Source organism: Canis lupus, chromosome 36 (assembly GCF_003254725.2).
Source record: "Canis lupus dingo isolate Sandy chromosome 36, ASM325472v2, whole genome shotgun sequence".
NCBI classification, from domain to species: Eukaryota; Metazoa; Chordata; class Mammalia; order Carnivora; family Canidae; genus Canis; species Canis lupus.
Window position 1 is genome coordinate 25,526,866 of NC_064278.1, and position 20,902 is coordinate 25,547,767.

The 20,902-nt window shown below is 38.4% G+C and overlaps 1 protein-coding gene across 8 annotated transcripts in view; it reads right to left on the minus strand.

Moving 5' to 3' along the window:
* Positions 1 to 20,902, minus strand: part of PDE1A (phosphodiesterase 1A) — a 336,045-nt gene that overhangs the window by 68,631 nt on the left and 246,512 nt on the right. For 7 of the 8 annotated variants that reach the window (XM_025460409.3, XM_025460404.3, XM_025460403.3 and 4 more), the window contains 2 exons: positions 6,746 to 6,928; positions 1,754 to 1,820 (listed from right to left, as the gene is read on the minus strand). In XM_025460409.3, coding sequence (XP_025316194.1) covers positions 1,754 to 1,820; positions 6,746 to 6,928 — 250 coding nt within the window. Of the gene's footprint in view, positions 1 to 1,753; positions 1,821 to 6,745; positions 6,929 to 8,319; positions 8,554 to 20,902 lie in introns of those variants that run through there. The other variant, XM_025460407.3, reaches the window with a different exon arrangement.

Genomic DNA, 20,902 nt, shown 5'->3' on the forward strand with positions numbered 1-20,902 from the left:
TTTAACAAATGTTTACAGAGGCCAATTATCTGTACTGTAACACGCTGAAACTAAACTGAGAATCTGATAAAAAGTATTCAAACAGTCTCTTTTAAAAATACTGTTTTTGAAAATAGCAATAACAGCTTCAAATGGTATTTTTAATCACTTGAAAAAACCAATGAGATATTTTTTTTATTTGCTTGTATGCCTTTGTTAAATTCCTTCCATTTGGCCCTGGTTTGATCCCCAAACACTTGCTTTATGTGTTTGTGAATTTAAAATCTCTGAAGGTTGTGTTAGAAGACATCTTACCATCAGTAAATCTCAAATGAGGCCAACAAATCTTTGATCAAATTCCAAAGCTAACACAGAAGAATTAGTTCAGATTGCTAGGAAGCTGCTGTTTATAGTTCCTGCTAGGGGTTTCCCACTGAATAAAAGTTAGTTTTCCACTGTGGGGGATTTTTATCAACAATGATGATTTACATTTATAAACTAGTACAGATGCTTCATTGAGAACAAACAAGACAAGAAGTACCTCAGGAAGCAAGACCTATTTAAAAATATTCCTTAATGGTAATATTTCCTCCTTCCACCTGTTCGTTTCTACATTTTTTCTATCCTGTATTTTAGAAAAGTGTTTACTTTCTCTCATACTAAAATATTGTGTTGGTTTCCACATAAAGGTTATTAAAATAAAAAAAATTAAAAAGTTATATTCTTGCCCACAGTTGGGAAAATCAAAACCTCACAAGATCCAAGAAGTAATTAATATCCTATAATGTGACATTTCACTTATATATTTGTCTTTATTATAGCTTTAGAAACATATAAAAAAGTATCCAAGAAAAACTAAAATTAATAAGATTAAAGTCTAATATGCAGCAGAGGAAAAAAAATATGCAAAGAGGATGCTTAAAAGGAAATTAACCAAAGAATATAAGTAGCAATATAAATTTAAACTAGAAAAGGAGTTTAATAAATCAGAAATAAAGCAACTCAGGATGGTCCGTTGCCAGTGTCCTTTAAATTCTTGGGTGATATAAGAAAACCACCATGAAATTGTTAGAGGAGACAAAGTTGAATTTCTCCACCCAAATTAAATGATAGAAAGAAATAAGAGATGTCGAATGGTGAGCCTGCAAAATGCCTCTAGAAATAGGAACAGAGCTCATGGGTACACAAGCAGTGGGACAACTGGACCCAAAACTGTCACCACTTCAGAGTTTCGACTCCAGCTATTTCTAACATATTTCATACTGCATTTGGGTCTTGGCCACAGAAAAGCAGAGATAAGAGAGACAAATTTCTTTTTCTTTTCTTAATTTTATCTTTTTATATTTTCCCAGACCTAAAATTCTAAACAAATTTCTTTCATATAAGTTTTGTCCTGGAACATCTTTTTTTAACACATGCAACTTTCCTGTAATATATATATAAAAAATATGTATATTCTGACAAGTCCTAGTGCCTTCTTAACACTGAATTCAAGATCTACCTAAATAAAGCATGAAGAAGAAAAAAAATCACATATGTGTGTGCACACATATGCATATGCATGGATATAATTTGTTAGTGCAAATCAATCCTCATGTAAGTCTACAATGAGTCATGACTTGGAACACAAGACATGTTGTAAATGGCTACAGTATTTTTTATGTACCAATACACAAGCTGCAACAAAGACCCATTCTTATTTTCTCCCAGCCATTTTAATAAGATTTGAAAAAAATGACTATTTGAAAAATTAAAATAATTGAAATTATTTCACCTTTAACGTTACTATGACAGCTTCTGGATATACCAAACCAACCATGTGATAGGACTTTCTGTACATCCTGAAAAAGAAAAGTAAGTATTTATATGACTCATATACTTGAAGTTTTCAACTATTTTTTAAATATAAGGGAAGAGATTACTTTTGACTTGTTCACCTTGTATCATTACTTTCAGGCTGTCTTTGTGGCAACAATGATAACTATGGTCAACATTTATTGAGAATCTACAATGTGGCGTATGCTTATATGAATTTGCCTACACACAAGCACCCTACTAAGTCAATATAATTGACATCTTTCTCTTCACTTCATCCTATTAAAAGAGATTGTCCTTTGTATGTGCAACAACGCTTTTTGGCATGCCACTACATCAATGACAGAAGAGTTATTCTTGTTTTGTGTTCATTTATGTGCCAAAATTTTCAGGCTGGAAGCTGAATGTCATTAAAATATTTCTTTTATGGATTTGTTTCTTTTTTTATATATATAAAATGGAAATCATGAGAGAAAGAACATGTAGTATCACCAGAATTTCCACAGCTTCCTTTTTTTTAAATTTAAAAATACTATGGCAGACCATATTGACAAAAATGGCTGAAGGTTGTCTGAATTATCATTTAATAAAAATTAAGAAACCTTATGCAGAAGAAAGTTATTTCCATTTTTATAATAGCATCAATAAAAATATTATTAATTAGTCATTTGTTGGATCTTCTGATGAGCAACCAAAATGACATAAACCAAATATATACAACTCTTCCATTAGTTCATTTGACAAGAGAATCTATGTGATACCCTAATGTGTAGGAATGGCATTAGACTTCTATTCAGAACTGGAAGATGCATGGTTCATCCACAAAGTCCTGGGAAGAAAGAATTTAACTATGAATTGTGTCCCTTCATTTTCCTATTGTTAGTCCATTGGCAAGCTGCATTCCTAGACTATACTGTTGTAACTTCTCCACAAATGCCTGAATAAAATCATAATTTAATGACTATATCATTAATTTGTATGAAGGAGGTCAATATAAGAAACAGTCATTTGGAAAATAATTTGCAATTTCATAAAACCACTACAGAAGACACGAATCCTTTTTGTTTTTAAAGGTTTTTATAATTTATTTATTTTTGAGAGAGAGAGAGAGAGAGCACGAGTAGGAGGGGCAGATGGAGAGGGAGAGAGAATCTCAACCAGACTCCACGTTGAGTGCAGAGCCAGATGCAGGACTCCATCACACGACCCTGAGATCATGACCTGAGCAAATCCAAGAGTCAGATGCTTAACTGACTGAGCCACTCAGGTGCCCCTAGACACTAACTTTTTGATTCAATGTACCTTATATTAAAAATCCATAAAACATATTACTTGGTTTCTATGTAAAACCTTTCTTTTTTAAAGATAATAAATGCCAAATAATTCATGTTTCTCTCTTTTTAAAAGATTTATTTATTTATTTTATATATAGAGAGAGAATTCCAGTGGGTGTAGGGGCAGAGAGGGGGGAGGGTGAAGCAGACTTCTCTTTGAGCAGGAAGCCTGGTGCAGGGCTCGATCCCAGGACCCTGAGATCATGACCTGACGGAAACCAAGAGTCATTCGCTTAACCAACTGAGCTACTCAGGTGCCCCTCATGGTTCTCTTTTTAATCTTGATTTAAGTTAGAATTCAAATATTGCATTTATGTTTATCTCTAACCTAGGCCTCCTTGATAAAAGTATTTCGCCATTTTATCACAGAGACCTTATTACTTTATTTCACTATTTCCATTTAATGTTTATTTTAAAAGACTAAATAATTTTTGAATGTGGTAATTGATTATAATAAAAAATTATCCTTATTCTCTATCTCTCTTGGAAGATTTCAGTTTATAGATAAGAATACTTCTATTAACTACTCCATTGAGCTAGGCATAATTATTCCAGTCTTGCAGGGCAAGGAAATTAGTAATTGCACTAAAACAGATCCAGAAAAGGATGATTGTCAATAATGATATTTAGTTGTCTTGTGGGTTGTTTTTGTTTTTGTTTTGCAGACAACAGTCTTTTTCTATCTATTTTTCTAGTCATTATTACTAAACAATGGAAGGACTTGGGAAATAAAAGGATAATGGACTAGGAAAATAAGGTCAATATAATAACCAGGAGTAAGAAATTCAAAAAGTTAAGTAACTTTCAACCTGTGGGACTTGATGGTAGAGAACAGTGGTAGGATAAAGCAAAGAGAAGACATGCCTTAAATCACAGACTAGCCACTTACTGGCTATAGGACCTTTACAAAACGATTTAATGCCTCTCATCTGTAAAATGAGGATAATTATAAGCTTTTTGTGAACAGTAAATGATACCAATGCGTACCATAATATAATAAGGACTCAATACAAGAAAGCCATTATTATTATTAATGTCCCTGTTTCACTCCTCGGCAGCCAGTGCTCTGGTCTTCAGGGCTCCCTGGCTTCTGTGGGGACTCTGGTGCTGATCTCTTAGGCCTGGAGGAGGCTGAGGAAGGAATGTCCATGTGTGTTCTCATTATAAGAAATGTAAAGTGAGACCAAGAAAATTATCCTTCTGAAGAGATAGAGGAACTCCCCCATTATCAGGTTCTAATCCCACAATCCATAACAGAACATTAGAACAAAAAGGGAGGGTGACTGGGATCAGAATCAGTGTGTGTGGGGGGGAACCTTACCAGAGCTGCCTCACATTGAGCAAGTAGCTGATACATGATAAGTTGCTGAAAAAGAACCAGGAATTTCCTGGGCTCCTGTAAGTGGTGAAAGTCCAACTGGAAATATGGTGGATGGCCTTGGGAAGTTTTGACTGTATTTGCAATGTGTGATTCAAAAACTCAAAAGAACTGCCCCCAAACCAAAAACTACCTCATGTCAGACACTGTGTTAGGTAAGAGACCAATGGCAAGCAAGAAAATGACAGTTGCTGCTTTCCTGGGGCTTACTGAAGAGTGAAGGCAGGCAATAAATAAAAATTAGACGATTATAGACGGCATTCAGTGCTATGATTTAAACCACTGGTTAGGGTAGACAGAGTGATGAACTGTGTACAGAGCCATCAGGGAAGGCCTCTGGAAAAACAGGAAGGGCCAGCCAGGGGAAAAGGGAGGGCAAATCACTTTTGGTAGAGGTAATAACAGGATGAATGGTCTCAAGGGGAGAAAGAGTTAGGGGTGTTCATGGGGTTGAAATCAGAATATAGATATTCAGTCAGAAATGAAGGTGGCATTTGATGAGGCGAGAAAGTAATAAGGTGCCTAATCCTGCAAAAACCATGATATGGAAGTCGCCATTAATACCAAGTGAAATGGAAAACCATCAGATGTTTTTAAACTTAGGAGTGACAGGGACTAATTTATATTTCATACCGTCACTGTTAGAGTGACTTGTTTGGAGAGGGCAGCTGGGGAAGTTAAGAGGCCCAACTGGAAAGCAGATGGCAGATCCCAGAGCTGGATACTGGGGTTGCAGGAGCAGAGGTGGGAAAGTGAGCAGATTCAAGGTCTATCTGGAGAAGTGAATTGCTAGGGGAGCTGCAGAGGCACTGGGTCTTGGGAGGGAAGACTTGAGAGATACTCAGGAGGGCTTCCTAATTTCCAAAATTGAAGGCGATTATCTTTGAAAATGAAAGATAAACATATGGCCCGATTTTTAATGCACCTCCTAATGGGGATACAAGAGTAATAAAAGAGATTTCATTTCCACATGTTTGTAACATACCAATTTCTTCAAGACGGCTTGCTAGTTTAGTTTCCTTACGTGTATTTGATATTTCCATACTCTGTTAAACCAAATATTTTATGTAGCATATGAAAAGAATGAGAATTTACCATTTGAGAATTACCAATTCTCAAATGAGAATTTACTTTACAGGAATCTTAATCTTTTATTGAATGGAAACAGAAATTTACTTCCTCAGTTTGCATCCTTTTTAGCCTGCCAAGTTCTACAATATTTTCTTTAAAAAGACAAAATATACATTCTTTTGGCAAATCACACATATTTTCTCTTATCTGTGATTCTCTCACTGACTTTCTGAACTACTATGGGGATATTTTCGATTTGATGTAAATGAAAATCAGCAACTGTCACACACTTTCCTAAATTGTCTTTGAAAAAGGGCAATATGGTTATAGATACTCTTTCTCTCCAGCCCTGCCTCCCTATTGGAGGCTTCTGGTCCTACCTGGCAAAGGACCAGTTTATGCACCTTACCAGGGGTGTATAATTTTTTCTTCATCTAAGGGGGTTCTAATAACTAGTTTTCAAAATTGTCAGATGTCATGTGTTTACTTCAAGTCTTTTCTTTAGTTTTATGCTGAAACACTTGTTTTCTACACAGAAAAATCGACTGTATTCCTAAGGGCTAACCAAATATAAAATCATGCCACATTAACATGTATTTCACATCAGAACCTATGGTGATTTGATCTGGTGCTTCTAGGGGCCATCAAATATTCCTTGTTTCAGCGACAGAAATGTTAAAAAAACAAACAAAAAAAAAAAAAACAACTCTTCGAAAGCAGACATAAGGAGCTTTTCTTCCATGATGGAGAGGGAATGCTCTTTTTGCTTTAATGCAGAGAAAGGCCTGTTGGATTTGAGCATGTAGTATGGAATTTGTTTTATGAAATGTGACATTTTATTCAGGTGAAACTAGTTGTGTAACATGAATGCGTTGCAATTTTTTAAACAATTGCTTACAGAGGTACATTTGAGGGCACTGGTCATTCAAAAGTCTTTGCTTTTAGCATTTAACATCAATTTAAAAGAAATAAAAGTAATAAATCCGGGACAAAACATTTTTGTTAAGGCAAGCTCATAATAAAGTTCTACTTTTGCTCATTCTGGGTATACTTATAACTGAAGTTTTCTTCAATAAGTAAAATATTTGACTCATGTAATTTTGATATGGTAAGTATATCTCTTGCCTTCCAAATTTTATTGTCTTGAGATACTAACAATTTCACTTACCTTTCCACAAAAATTCCAGCTTGAACAGCATGCACAATGCTTCGAAATTTGGGTTTTTCCTCAGATTTCTTTTTCATCATCCCCATTTTCCGCGTGAAGGTGGACGCCAACCAGTCCCGTACTTCTGATGGGACTGAGTCTGTCTGAATGTCACTGAGCTCATCTTCAGTATCCAGCAGTCTTCTGTAAAAGTTTATACCGATATTTAAACTTTAGGAAAAAGTGAAGGAAAACTGATAACCAAACATTGCAATAGGATTTAAAATACAGCAATCACTCTCTGATCATCCTTTAATATGAGGTACCTAAAAAAGAAAAATGTTTGGGTTCACATTTGGAAAGCTCTGAATTTCTCAAACTGATGGTCTTCTGAAGGCAAGCAATGGTCTTGAGCATTTGCAGCTTCCCAAACCCAGTACCGTGATACCAGTCTAGAGAATATATCAACTAATGTACTATCCTAGTCATAAATAAAACTAAATTAGAGAAGAGAGTTCATCAACAGATGTCTGTTATTAAGGAAGGTAATTGGAGTGGAAAGACAACAGGAGAATAGAAGCTATGGAAGTCGCCTTATATGTAACGATCTTGTGTATATAGTACAGATAGCATATGCTGCTTGCTTAAGTCCTTGGAGTCTACAAAAGTCACTCATATGTGCTATTTCATTTGAGAGGTATCTCTAAGTTTTAGGCAAATAATATATCAAGGACTCTAAAAGATACTCATTCTGAGACCAACATCACAGATTAAAACGTGAAGAAAAAAAAAGATGGATTATTTTGAAGGCTCATTTTAGGTGACAATGCCAGTGGAAGAGGAAGAGAAACACCTGCAGTTAAGTGCAGATGCTATCTTGAGGGCATGCTGAGAACTGCTGGCCGAGGGCCCCTGTCCTCTCTAAGCTCCAGGTTAGACAACACTGTCAGGACTGATGGGTGGTAATACCTGCCAGTAAGGCTGGTCAGCTCCAGTGATCCAGAACTTCCCAAAGGTCTGAACTGAGAAGATGGTGTGAAAGGCTCCCCACAAATGACAAAAACACTCTACAGAGTGACTGAGGTTTGCTTCTGGGAAGAACACAGGCCACCTGTCTGCCTCCTGACTTCCTTATTTCTGTGTCTGCACCAATTTGATAACTCAGAGCTATTTTTAGCACACTTGAGTTTTGGCTTTGGGGTTCCATGTGCTTAGGTAAAGCTCTTTGTACAGAGTGAAGCCTACGGATCATAAGCTGATGGAAAGCAGAATGACAGTGTGTGTGCTAAAGCATCCAGAAGAAGTCATCTTTGAGAGGGCAGGAACCAAGGGAAGGGAAAAAAAAAAAATAGAAAGCCCACCCACAGCACCCAATGCTATCTCAAAGAGTCACAAAAGGTTACATGAAGACCTCTACATGCTGCTCTTTATAAACATTCAGAGCGCAGTCATTGCCACTATGCACAAATGCATTTATGAAATTACCTTATGACAAAATATATACAATTAATTCTGGAATTACAAAACTACATGTATGCATATGAAGATTAAGAAAAGCCTTACATAACTGGAAGTTAGAACTGATTAATACTTACTTTGATTCATTTTTAACTTTCTTTTGGAACTTATGTTTGAGTGGTTTTGACTTACTCTTAATACACCAACATTGTAATTCAAGGCAAAATGTTTTTTTTAGCATTTTGTCCATTTTAAATTGGATCGTTTAGCCCATGGCAGCAAGACACTACACTACGTGGTTTGAAAATTCAAGGGCTTATGCCATTTCTATTATTACTTATTCAGTGATAAGTAAAACCACAGAACAGAACAGGTGGCATGGGAATTCATTGTGGTGTAATCCTGTGATGTCACTGAGCTCCAAGAATTCTACTGCTGCCTCGTTTTATCAGCTACTCAAAGTAGAATGAGAGACACGCTGTAACGGTGGTCCATTGATTCTTTGCAAATTTGATGTGGAGGACTTTACAGCTGTATGTCCTAAGCTCATAAATTACCCAAGACCGATCATCAAACATGACAAAATCAGCATATGGAAATGAGATTTTGAATGGAGATATGAGACTTAGGAGTCTGGTACTTTGGAAATTCTTAATCATGATGCATGATGTCATTCATGAAGAAGGAAAGAGCACATATAATCTTGGAGAAAGAGTAATGTGAATTCATTTGTGGATACAGACATAAAGGAAGAGTGTGTAAAGAGGAAAGCATGAGATATGCTAGCCTGTGACTAAAAGAAAATTTTGAAAAAGCAACACCTACCTCTTCGATGGTTAATTTTATACGTTACACATGGCTAGGGCGTGGTGCTGTTATTTGGTCAAACATTAGCCTAAGTGTACATATTGCTGTCAAGGTGTTTTTTGGAGGTGATTAACCTTTAAATCAGTAGACTGGGTAAAGTAGATTATCTTACATACTGTGAGTTGGCCTCATCCAATTAATTGAAGGCGTTAAGACAAAGATTCTTTCACGAGGAAGGAATTCCGCCTTCAGACTGCCTTCCGACTAACGACTGCAACATTGGCTCCTGCCAGATTTTTTAGCCAGGGTCAGCGTGTTCTGCAGATTTCCAGCCTATAGCCCCCACAATCACATGAACCAATTCCTTGTAATTAATCCATTTCAATCTCTATCTCTCTCTCATTCTCTCTAATAATATAAAGGCTAAGGAGATAGAGGTTTTCATATATATAAAAGCTATACATATATAATATATACTATATAAAGGCTAAGAAAGACTATTTCTATCATTCATGAACACTACGTGGTAACTACTGCATGGATTAAAAACCCAATAGATGACAAAGGCACAACTCCATTATATTAATGTTCACTTAATAGAGCACATCAGTTATACCTCTGGTTTTGAAACACAAAAATCATTTGCAAGGAACTAAAATGCCCTTTTAGCTATTATGGATCTAGGCACCAAACTGTCTTCTCATGTATTAACAGCTCTTTTTTTTAATTGCTGAATCATAACGTATTGTATGGATATACTAGTTTGTGTTTATATTGAACTACGGCCATCTTGGTTGCTTCCGATTCTCACAATTACAATAAAGTAGTTACAAATGATTGTATGCAGACTTTTCTAGTTCATTTGAGTAAATACCAAAGACCACAATGGTTGGATCGTATGGTAAGAGTATGTTGAGAAAAGAAAAGAAGGGGAAGGGGAAGGGGAAGGGGAAGAAGGGGAAGGGGAAGAAGGGGAAGGGGAAGAAGGGGAAGGGGAAGAAGGGGAAGGGGAAGAAGGGGAAGAAGGGGAAGAAGGGGAAGAAGGGGAAGAAGGGGAAGAAGGGGAAGAAGGGGAAGGGGAAGGGAAGGGAAGGGAAGGGAAGGGAAGGGAAGGGAAGGGAAGGGAAGGGAAGGGGAAGAAAAGAGAAGAGAAGAGAAGGGAAAGAAAAGAAAAAAGAAAAGAAAAAGAGAGAGAGAGAATGTTGAGTTTTCTAAAGAAACTTCCCAACTGTCTCCCAAAGTGGCTGTTCCGTTTTGCATCCTGACCGGCAATGAATGAGAGAGAGGCCAAGCCACTATCTTCTCTCTCCTGGCCTACTGCAGGAGCCTCCTACTGGTCCCCCAGTTCTTGTCCTGATGCCCTCAGTCTCTTTCTTCTGCGGCCAGAATGCTCTTTTAAAGTTGAGTCAGACCTTGTCAAGAACTAATTCATAAAGTCCTACACAGCTTGTCACAAGTGCTACCTCTACCTTCATCTTTTCATCAGTTTCCCCTTACTCATTTTCTTCCAGCAACACTGGCCTCCTTGCTGTGCTCCACCTTGCCAGCCTTGCTTGGCTTCAGAGTCTTTCTTTGCACTTGTTGTTCACTTTGCTTTGACTCTCTTACCAGTTTTGAAAGGGGTCATTTTCTCACTGTATTCAGGTAAAGAGGGTTTCCCTGACCCCCCTACTCAACTGGGAAACACCTCTGTCTTTTTGTTCTATTATTGCCTTCCTAGCATTTACCGCTACTTGATATAATGTTGTATGTTTACTGGATTGTTTATTCATTTTATGTTTAATCCACTAAACTATAAAGAGAGCAGAGAGTTGGTCTGTTTTTGTGCATTATTGTATCACCAGCACCTACAACAGTGCATGGCACAGAGTAGGAGATGAATATGTATCTACTGAGTGTCTAGAAAACATCCAGAGATATTTACGCTAAACTATTATAAGTGATTACCTTTGAGGAGTGGAGTGAGAATGGGGATGGTAGGAGAAATTTTGGTCTTTAGAAGTCCTAGCAGCCTGGGAGTGACTTCATCTCCTTCATTGCCTTTAGGATAATTTGCATTTGAATAACCCCTTTACAGTTTTTGAAGCAAATTATGGGGCAACATGTATATTTGGTGTGGAAAACACATTAAACATTTTTATGGTATTTTGAATTATAGGCAAAGTACAAAGAAATTTTAAAAATTGAATACACTGTTTACATGCCTTTAGCCCAGGAAGTCAGTGTTTCTGTTAAATACTAACTCTTTTAGACTCATCTCTAAAGTAGAGTATACAAGACATTCTCAAGGAAGTTATCAATAAGTTGTAGCAGATTCATTAAAATAATTATTCTGGTTTGGAGAGAAGAAACTTGATAGACAAGTGAATAAAACCTAAATATAAATAAATTTTTAAAAAACTAACACACCTAATGATACATATTTCTCCCCACTCCTCTCCGTCTCCATCTTCTCCCTTTTGTTCTCCCTCTCCTGGCCACCTGCCTTATACCTCTGCCTTCCTGCCTCTGAGCACAAGGACTCTTCAGGTTTCACTGGGCAGAAGCAAAAACTACAGTATAATGTGGAAGGGCAATCCTGGGGTTTTGTTAGAGAATTATCATAAACATAAACAGTTTTCCTATCCATCTATGTGAGACAAGTGAAAATATCTGAATACTCACCTAAGATTATGTCACATGGAAAACACGTAAGACTACATTTTGCCCTCATTTCATTTTTGAAATAAATTTGTGCATGTAGGGTTGATAAAATGGGATCTGGAATACTGTGATTAATTTTGCTTTCAAAATCTCTAAGAGCTCAATTACTCCTCATCCTAATGTTAGATGGCAGAGTAAGCATACTGCTTTACATCATGAGTGCTCTTAAAAAAATAAAGACTTTGTGTTTAAATATCTTACAACATGAAAACATAGTCACTGGTGCATTTTTCTTAGGAATTCTAATAATGAACTCTATAGAAAATAAATGTGTAAAATGTTATCACTGTTAACCTCTGAGAAATACTTCTGTGTGATGTGACTTTCTTTCTTTCTTTCTTTCTTTCTTTCTTTCTTTCTTTCTTTCTTTCTTTCTTTCTTTCTTCTTTCTCTTTCCTTTCTTTCTTTCTTTTTTTTTGTTTTAAGAGTGTCAATAAAACAGAAAGTGAAGAGTACCTGAAAATGAGCTATGGATAGATGGGGGGCCGGGGAGCTGTAAAAACTGATCCTCTGTCCAATCAGTGCTCAACTGATCCTTGAAGCTATTTATACCCCAAATTTTCTCTTGAAATCAGATGACACAACTCCCAAAGGGCTTATATTTTGAACTAGAAAATTTTCAAGAGGAAGGGAATAAAGGAGGCGGCCACGGAAAGAGAGGTCATGAGATTTTGACTTTTACAATTATATCAGTGAAAATATTTCTGTCCACAGTGGACTCTTGGAAAACGGTTATATCAGTGTACCCACACAGCTATTTCCAGGCAATCGGTGCCCACATTTACACCTACTGAGCATTAAGATTCAAGTGCTGGATGTAATTAGAAACTGGCTTCCTAGGTTTGAAATTTTCTTTTTCTTGATTTACTCTTCTTGTAAAGGATACATTTCAATAAGCCACCAAGTCATTCAGTTCTACCCCTAACATTTGCTGGTCCCAGGGCAGGAGCACATTTCTCCCAAATACCAAATAATTAAATATTTTATAGTTAAATATCAAATGATGGAATTGCTAAATGTGTTCTATCCCCCTACCTTTTAATAAGTTTCACAAAAGCCTGGCAAGTTGAGTTTGACTTGAGAATTCTCAACTCCTTACAAGACAAGGTTGGGCCAGCTGGCGGCCGCTGTCCTTCTGCACCTACCTAACCTCCGGCTCAGGCCTTACTGCATAAGCAGGTGGATACTGCAGCCTCCCTCCTCACTCTAATCAACCTGCCCAGCTTTGAAAGTAGCTGTTTGTTGGCCATTCTTGTAGGGGTGGAGAGGTACACAGACCACAGACCTAAGTGGTCTGGCCATCTCAGGAGGAAAGACCTATGAAAGAAGCCCCTTAAAACTTAGGAGACAGGCTAGGGGTCCTTTGGGCAGAGAATTCTGGGGTCTCAGTGTCCAGAATATGAGAGAGGAGCACAATGGGCAGGGGAGGGGATTCTATAGTCCATGGACCCAAAAAGAGAGAAGAGGGGCATGAGTTTCAAGTACTTCTTGGCTTGAAGACTTATCACCCCATGGGGAGGGGCACTCCAAAAATGAGCCATTGGTGAGCACTCTGAAATGAGGGGCAGTGTCGAGGGAGGCAGTGGCCCTGGGCTCAGGATGGTATTGAACTCATGTGGTAAATATGTTCCAAGTGAGCCCTCCAGGGATGGCTGGGAGAATTAACAGAAGTTGATCATTTTGCAGTATGGTTATTTTTGGGGTAAGTAGCTCCCACATAGTTTAATCCATTAGTGTTATTTGTTTGATGAGCACATACCTGTGCTCTGAGCTGACTGCAGCCTCCCATCAAAAAACAAAAACAAAAAACAAACCAAAACCCTAAGAGTAATACTAAAGCTTTACTCAGAGATGCTAATGCTGCTGACTCTATTAGTTTCAATGAATCAGGCCAGGAGCCACGCTCTAATCCTCACAATTCCGCCATGAGGAGAATACGATGATTATCAGTACCCTTATTCTACTGATGAATAAACTGAGGCACAGACACCTTCAGTGATTTGCTCCAAGCCACACAACCAGTAGTGGCCATGCCACTTTTGAGCTCAAGTCTGATCTCAGAGTTTGAGTTTTTATTTATTTATTTTTTAATAATAAATTTATTTTTTATTGGTATTCAATTTGCCAACATACAGAATAACACCCAGTGCTCATCCCGTCAAGTGCCCCCCTCAGTGCCCATCACCCATTCACCCCCAACCCCCGCCCTCCTCCCCTTCTACCACCCCTAGTTCGTTTCCCAGAGTTAGCAGTCTTTATGTTCTGTCTCCCTTTCTGATATTTCCCACACATTTCTTCTCCCTTCCCTTCTATTCCCTTTCACTATTATTTATATTCCCCAAATGAATGAGAACATACACTGTTTGTCCTTCTCCGATTGACTCATTTCACTCAGCATAATACCCTCCAGTTCCATCCACGTTGAAGCAAATGGTGGGTATTTGTCGTGTCTAATGGCTGAGGAATATTCCATTGTGTACATAAACCACATCTTCTTTATCCATTCATCTTTCGATGGGGTTTGAGTTTTTAACTGCTCAGCTCTACTTTACCTCAAACGTATGTTTTCTTACTAGGTACCCAGACTACCTTCACTTTCAGGCAATATTGATGTGAATAATCACTATTATCTAACCCATCTCTAGCTTGAAATTTAGGACTAAAAATAATTGAGCTTGGGGCACCTGGGTGGCTCAGTGGTTGAGCATCTGCCTTTGGCTCAGGGCGTGATCCCAGGGTCCTGGGATCAAGTCCCGCATCAGCCTGCTTCTCCTTCTCCCTCTGCCTGTGTCTCTCATGAATAAATAAAATATTTAAAAAATAATTGATCTTAAAAAAAAAATTAAGGGAATTTGGCCCACCAGGGAATTTTTTGGTCAAAGGATGTTCAAATTTATTTTCCAAGACTGGTACGTTGAATCATTCTCTCATAGATCTATCTGGATGGTCATAGAATTTCAGGGTACTTTGAAGTACAATAAATTAAATGTCAGGATGAGAAAAGGTGATACATTCAAAATGCCATAGTGAGTTGCCAGTAACCTGCTTCCTGAGTGTGAGATACTCTTGAATTAATTCTTCCAGTCTACACCTGAGCACACTTATTTATTTATTTATTCCTTGTCTTGTTCCAAAAAGGATTTAAGATGGCAGGCTCACAAACTTATTTCAACAGTTTTATTGTTGTTGTTGGCAGTTTTCTTTCCTTTTTCTGTCTATGCGATAACTTTGTTCTTTTGGTTTTATTAGCTTTTTTTTTGAACTGTGAAAAAATGACCATTATATTACTATTAAGACTGCACACTTGTGGGGTACAGGTGTGGGGAGACATGTTAGTTATGCTGACCTTAGCTTAATCCTCAAGAGACAAATCTTGGCTAAAACAAGACCAGCTAAGGAGAATGTTAAAGTCATATGGAGCTTTCTTCATGTTAAGGCCTAAGGAGGGCTCTATGCCCCCTCTGTACTCACCCATGGAAGCAGAGGCTTAGCAAGAGGAGGTTCCGTCCCCAAGTATAGGCAGAAAGGGCCAGGGGAATATTGCAGGAGGAGTCTGAGAAGGAGTCAAGTTGCTTGGACAGTTGGGATTCAGACTGTATTTTTGGAGTCAGCTGGGAGATTGAAATGGGGGAATGGGTGAAGCAGCAAACTGCCCTAGGCCTGGCTGATGACTCTTGGCTTCCCACCAGAAAGTGCTCTTTTAGCTCAAAAATATCTTTGAATACATGCCATTAGGCACAAAGCTTCACATTCCATTAATTACCAAATTTTCTGATTAATAAGCATCCTCCATGGTTAGGAGAACTGCCTCTGGAGTCAAATTCCTGACTTCACCACATATTTGCTGTGTGGTCTTGGGAAATGTGCTTCATCCTACCTGAGTCTCAGTTTCTTTGTCTGTTAAAGAGAAGTGATAATAATAGTATCCCTAATGGTGGGGTTGTGAAGATGGAATCGTCTAGGGAAGCACTTAGAAAAGTGTCTGTCACAAAGAAAGTCCTCAGAGAACCCCAGTTATTTACACATCTGCGTGAGTTCGTCTACGCAGATCTTCATTTCTGACATGAAGGAAAAGGAGGGTATCCTCTCATGGGGATGGAGGTGTTTGAGACATTTTATAGTAAGAAGTCAGTCAAAGTGAGTTTGGAGAGCCAAAGAACAATGTAAAGTTTCCAAGGATCATAACGAGGCAGTGGGAGGAATCTCCAAGAATAACTTTTACCCACTTTAAAATTTTACCTAGGAAAATAGGCACATTTGTAGAGACAAAAAATAGGACAGAGGTTTCCAGGGCCTGAGAGGAGGAAGAGCATGGGAATTATTGTTTAATGGGTACAGAGTTATTTTGGGATAATGAAAAAGTTCTGGAAATAGAGAGTAGAGATAGTAGTGCCACACTGTACTTAGTTCCACTGAACTATACCCTTTAAAATAGCTAAAATGGTAGCTTTCATGTTATGTACGTATTATCACAACATAATATCTACCTAGTATTGGTCTTCCTGCCCCATTTTTCAGGGAAGAGATATGTTACTTCTTCTAATTGGAGAAGTAAGAGAAGTGCATTCTGTTCTTCATCCAATTGTGCATCCTTCCAAGGCCTACTAAGAGTGCTAGGGTGAAGGAAAAGGGTGGCCTGCAGGCCAGAAATGAAGCCTAAGGGCCTACAGTTTCTCAGATCTGGGAGATGTGACCACATCACAAATCAAAGGAAGGGCCCTCCCCCTTTGCCCAAGACTCATTGCTATGAGGCACAGCTAATCTCCAATTCAGCACCTCTTACTTTTTGCTCCTGTTCAATGATGGAATTTCCTGATCGAAGGAGGCATTTCAGCACAAGATCATCTCATAATAATACTTGGGCTACACTCTTAATAAGACCTTAAAATTCTAACCATTACATTTCTAACATTCTATCTCTCTTTTCTGTAGCCTCATTTTGACATTCCCTAATGCAGGAGTTCTCAAAATGTGGCTCCTAGACCAGCAGAATCAGCAGTACCCGGGAACTTTAAGGCTCTACTCCAGACCTATTAAATTAGAAACTTTGGGGGGTGGAGACCAGCACTCCGCTTTAACAAGTCCTCCAGGTGACTCTCATGAATGCTAAAGTTTGAGAACTGCTCTCATCCATTCACAGCTTGCCAATTCATGGATTCTCCGCCAAGAAAACAAGATTCGACTGTGCATTACACGAACTTAGCAATGGAGAGTGTTGGTGAACTACTGAGAGGGTACCGGCAGGACAATCTCCATGAAGGTATCTTAATTAATGAAGATTTTATATTGATGTTACAAATGAGAATTATCTGTATGTTACTTAATTGTAAAATAGAAAAGTCAGTTTCTCAATGGAGTAGGGGCAGAACCTATTTAGAGGAGTTGAGATATATTTGGAAGACAGGAGTATGAGGGAAGATAAAGACTATATTTCTTTCTAAACCTGTGAGGCTAAAATATGACCAGAATGATAAGAGGGAGTTAACAAGAGCCAAACAGAATAGCAAAATAATAATAGATAAATAATTACCATTGTATATAGATTGTCCTGCATAAATACTTGTTGAATAAAGGCACAGATGTATAAAAAGAGAAGCAGAGAATCTCTAGTCTTAGTGATTGTTACACAGTCATTTTTTGTATATTTCAATGCATGTTATATATGTTAACATTTGGGGATCCCTGGGTGGCTCAGCAGTTTAGCGCCTGCCTTTGGCCCAGGGTGTGATCCTGGAGTCCTGGGATCGAGCCCCACATCAGGCTTCCTGCATGGAGCCTGCTTCTCCCTCTGCCTGTGTCTCTGCCTCTCTCTATCTCTATGTCTATCATAAATAAATAAATCTTAAAAATATATATATATATGTTAACATTTTTGGTCAGGCCCTGTTTCATGTGTGAAATATGCTATCCCAAAATATTTTTAAAAATATTTGCTCTAATCCTGTGGCCCTTTGTCCATATAGTCAGCCATGATTTCATTCACTGATTCAAATTATACGTGAAACACAATTACCGAAAGGGAGAAAACTCCTGTTCCTGGACTCGACTTTTCAAAGTCTAGATCCTGTGAAAGGAGGAAAGGCCCAGGAAAAGACAACAGAAGAATACATGAGTCAGAGCAGAGTTTTCATTCCTTTGTGCACACATGCCCTCGGTTTAACAAGAGGAGTCAGAAAGGAAGACAGAAGGGATCTTGAGAAGAGACCCTGAATCCTGCCTGACCTTCTCCAAACTCAGAAAAATCTTGAAGAGAGTGATAATACACCCCAAATAAATTCCCAGGATCCTGGAACAGAAGAGAGCTGGATGCTCCACCCTACCTTCAGCCCCCATTTCCAAGTGGGACAGAAGGACAGCAAGCTCCCGGTGCAGAGCTGTGTCTAGACAGACAGCATCAAAGACGATAGTGACTCAGACTGACGGAGACTGAATTGAGAGAAAAGTGGGGGACAGTAGACAGAGGCAAAATATACTTTGGAGGCAGGCTTGTTGATAAAATATGGCAAAGAATGAGGAAAAACCTTGCATTTAATGAGAAAAGTCTTAAGTATCTGACTTTCCAGTACTCGATACTTGCCCAAGGACCATCTATTATTGTTGAGCTGTATCATGGAATCAGTAGGTTTTGTGGGCTACCTTGGAAACTGAATCAACCTTTTTGTTTTACAGGAAAATAGGATGTGAATTCTAAGTAGCTAACTTAGAAATCAGCCTTTTGTGTTAGGACTTCTTATTAGGGTAAGATGACTCCCTGGATGGATTAGAGATTAAGAATTTGAGCTTTGAAACAGGCGATCTGTGCGGTTGTTAGGATGCTCTCCACTGCATGTGACATCAACCCTAATCTCAAGTGGCTTAACTAATACAGAGATTTAGTGTTTTCCTTAAAAAGAAAACTAGAGGTAGGTTGGCTCCAGGAAGGGCTTCTTTAAAATCAGCAGGTCGATAACATCAAGGACTCAGGTTTCCTCCATCTTTCTATAGCACCACCTTTAATGCTAGATTTAGTGTTATGCTTATAGCGAGATTGTTGTATCAGTTTCCCGCATCATACCCAGATACAAGACCTGGATGCATAGGTTTTCCAGACTCCCATTTTATGGAGAAGAAAGCTTTTGTGCAACACTCCCATCAGTCTTCCTTTTATGTTCCAGAACATAAAATTCTGATGCCAGAATTGCATCATGCATCCATATATAAACTCATTGATCAGGGAATTGGAGGCTAATTACTGATTTAAATCAATTAGGATTTCACTCATTGTGACCCTGGGCCTGGGATTCGTCTTCCCTGAATCACTTGTCTTTGCAGAGGAGAGTGAATAATTGAGAAAAAAATGGGTTCTGTTGGCAAGGAAGAAGAGAAGAGTTAATGCTGGATTTAAGTTTGAATTTATCTTTGACACTTCATAATTATATGATCCTGAGCAAGTCCATTTAGTTTCTTTATGCCTCAAGTTTCTTAACTTTATAGTGGAAATAATATAAATATCTAATTCCTAAGTTCTCTTGAAAATTATATACAATCACATATACAACATGCATAATATGTTGCTTTGGGTCTAATTAATTATCAGATAATCTTAATTGTTCTTAATATCATTATTGGAAAAGAATATTTGATACATTTTTCTTTTTTTTTAAAGATTTTATTTATTTATTTGAGAGAGAGTGAGCGTGCACAAGTGGGGGTGGAGGGGGCAAAGGGAGAAGAGACACAGACCCCTAAGGGGTTTAAGGGACTAAGCAGGGAGCCTGATGTGGGGCTCTATCCCAGGACCCTGAGATCATGACCTGAGCTAAAAGCAGATGCTTCACCCACTGAGCCACTCAGGTGCCCCTAAATTTATATCTTTTGCAAATCTAGTAAATAATCATTTATATTTTACTGACCTCAAATTTCACGAACAGTAAGATCTTATATAATCCATGGAGCTTTTTCTTGTTAGTCATCTCTCAAAAGATCTGGTCAGATTTTTTTTTCCCTTTTTCACTAGTGAGGCTGTTTTTGAAAGTTTGTAGAAAGTAACATACCACAGATGGACAGAAAATATGAAAATCAACCGAAATGTACTGCCACTTTTTCTAAGCCTGGTTTTCACACTCCATCCACAGGGTGAGAACAGCCTACAAACACAGCACTCCAAACAACCACCCCTCCCTTCAACTCACACCATAAAAATGGGAGTCCATAAAAAATCATAATTTGCTTTTTAGTGGTTCACTGAGCTCCAATAGTGTCTTAGCACCTACCCTTCAAATTGATTTCCCTTAGGGACTCCTCCAAATAAAAGCAATCTAAAATATACAAGAGCCCATATCTATAAATGCTCCCTCACTAAGCAAATGATAAGCAGCTACCTCCTGTCACCCTGCTGGTGACCAGGGTAGGTTAGGCATGAGCAGGTCTCTGAAAAGAACTTTGCAACTATGGATAAAGCCACAGAAATCCAGAACAGATAGGGGCTGGAGACTTCATCTTCCATGTAAAAAATAACCAATGACTAGGAAAAAAAGAAAAAACTCTTGCCCGGAGGCTTATCCTTAGTAGGAGAGAAGCCTGGATAGGATTTGTTCAACGTCCCACACAAATCCTGATCCAGGCCCCCTGCATGTGGTACTGACCTAGACATTTTAATTTTTACTCCAGAGAGGACAAAGTTGTTGTTGTTCGGCAAAGTGCTCTCCTCCAGTCTCAATTGCGTGGCATGTGATTTAAATAAAATTGATCTCTTACCTGCCTCGGGAGATATCTGACCACTGCACTTACATATCCAACTCCCCTGGTCGTATTGTTTGAGGGATACACATGTGTTACCTGACCAGAATCAATGAAACATAAAGATTATGTTTGCTGGAGCCTCTGAAAAAGAAACCCTTTCTCATTCCTGCTGGATTTGAAGATGTGAGGCTCTAAAGCTTAAAAATAACCGTTGCCATCCTGCTACCACTCAAAGGATCAAAAGGAGGCTACTTCAGAGCCAGTGAAACACAGAGGTTGAGTCCCTTGACATCATTTTTGCCTGGAGTCACCTATGCTTAGAGTCCGCACTAGCCATCAATGTTTTGGCAGTGAGAGTTTCTGGAAGGTGGTTTGGTTGCGCTTCCTGTCACTTATAATTAAAATATTTGTGAAAGGTGTTCATTAGTCCTGCCCTTCTTTTCCCCTTTTGCCCATGCTGGCTCTAGGTGTCCACTGAGTACACATGGG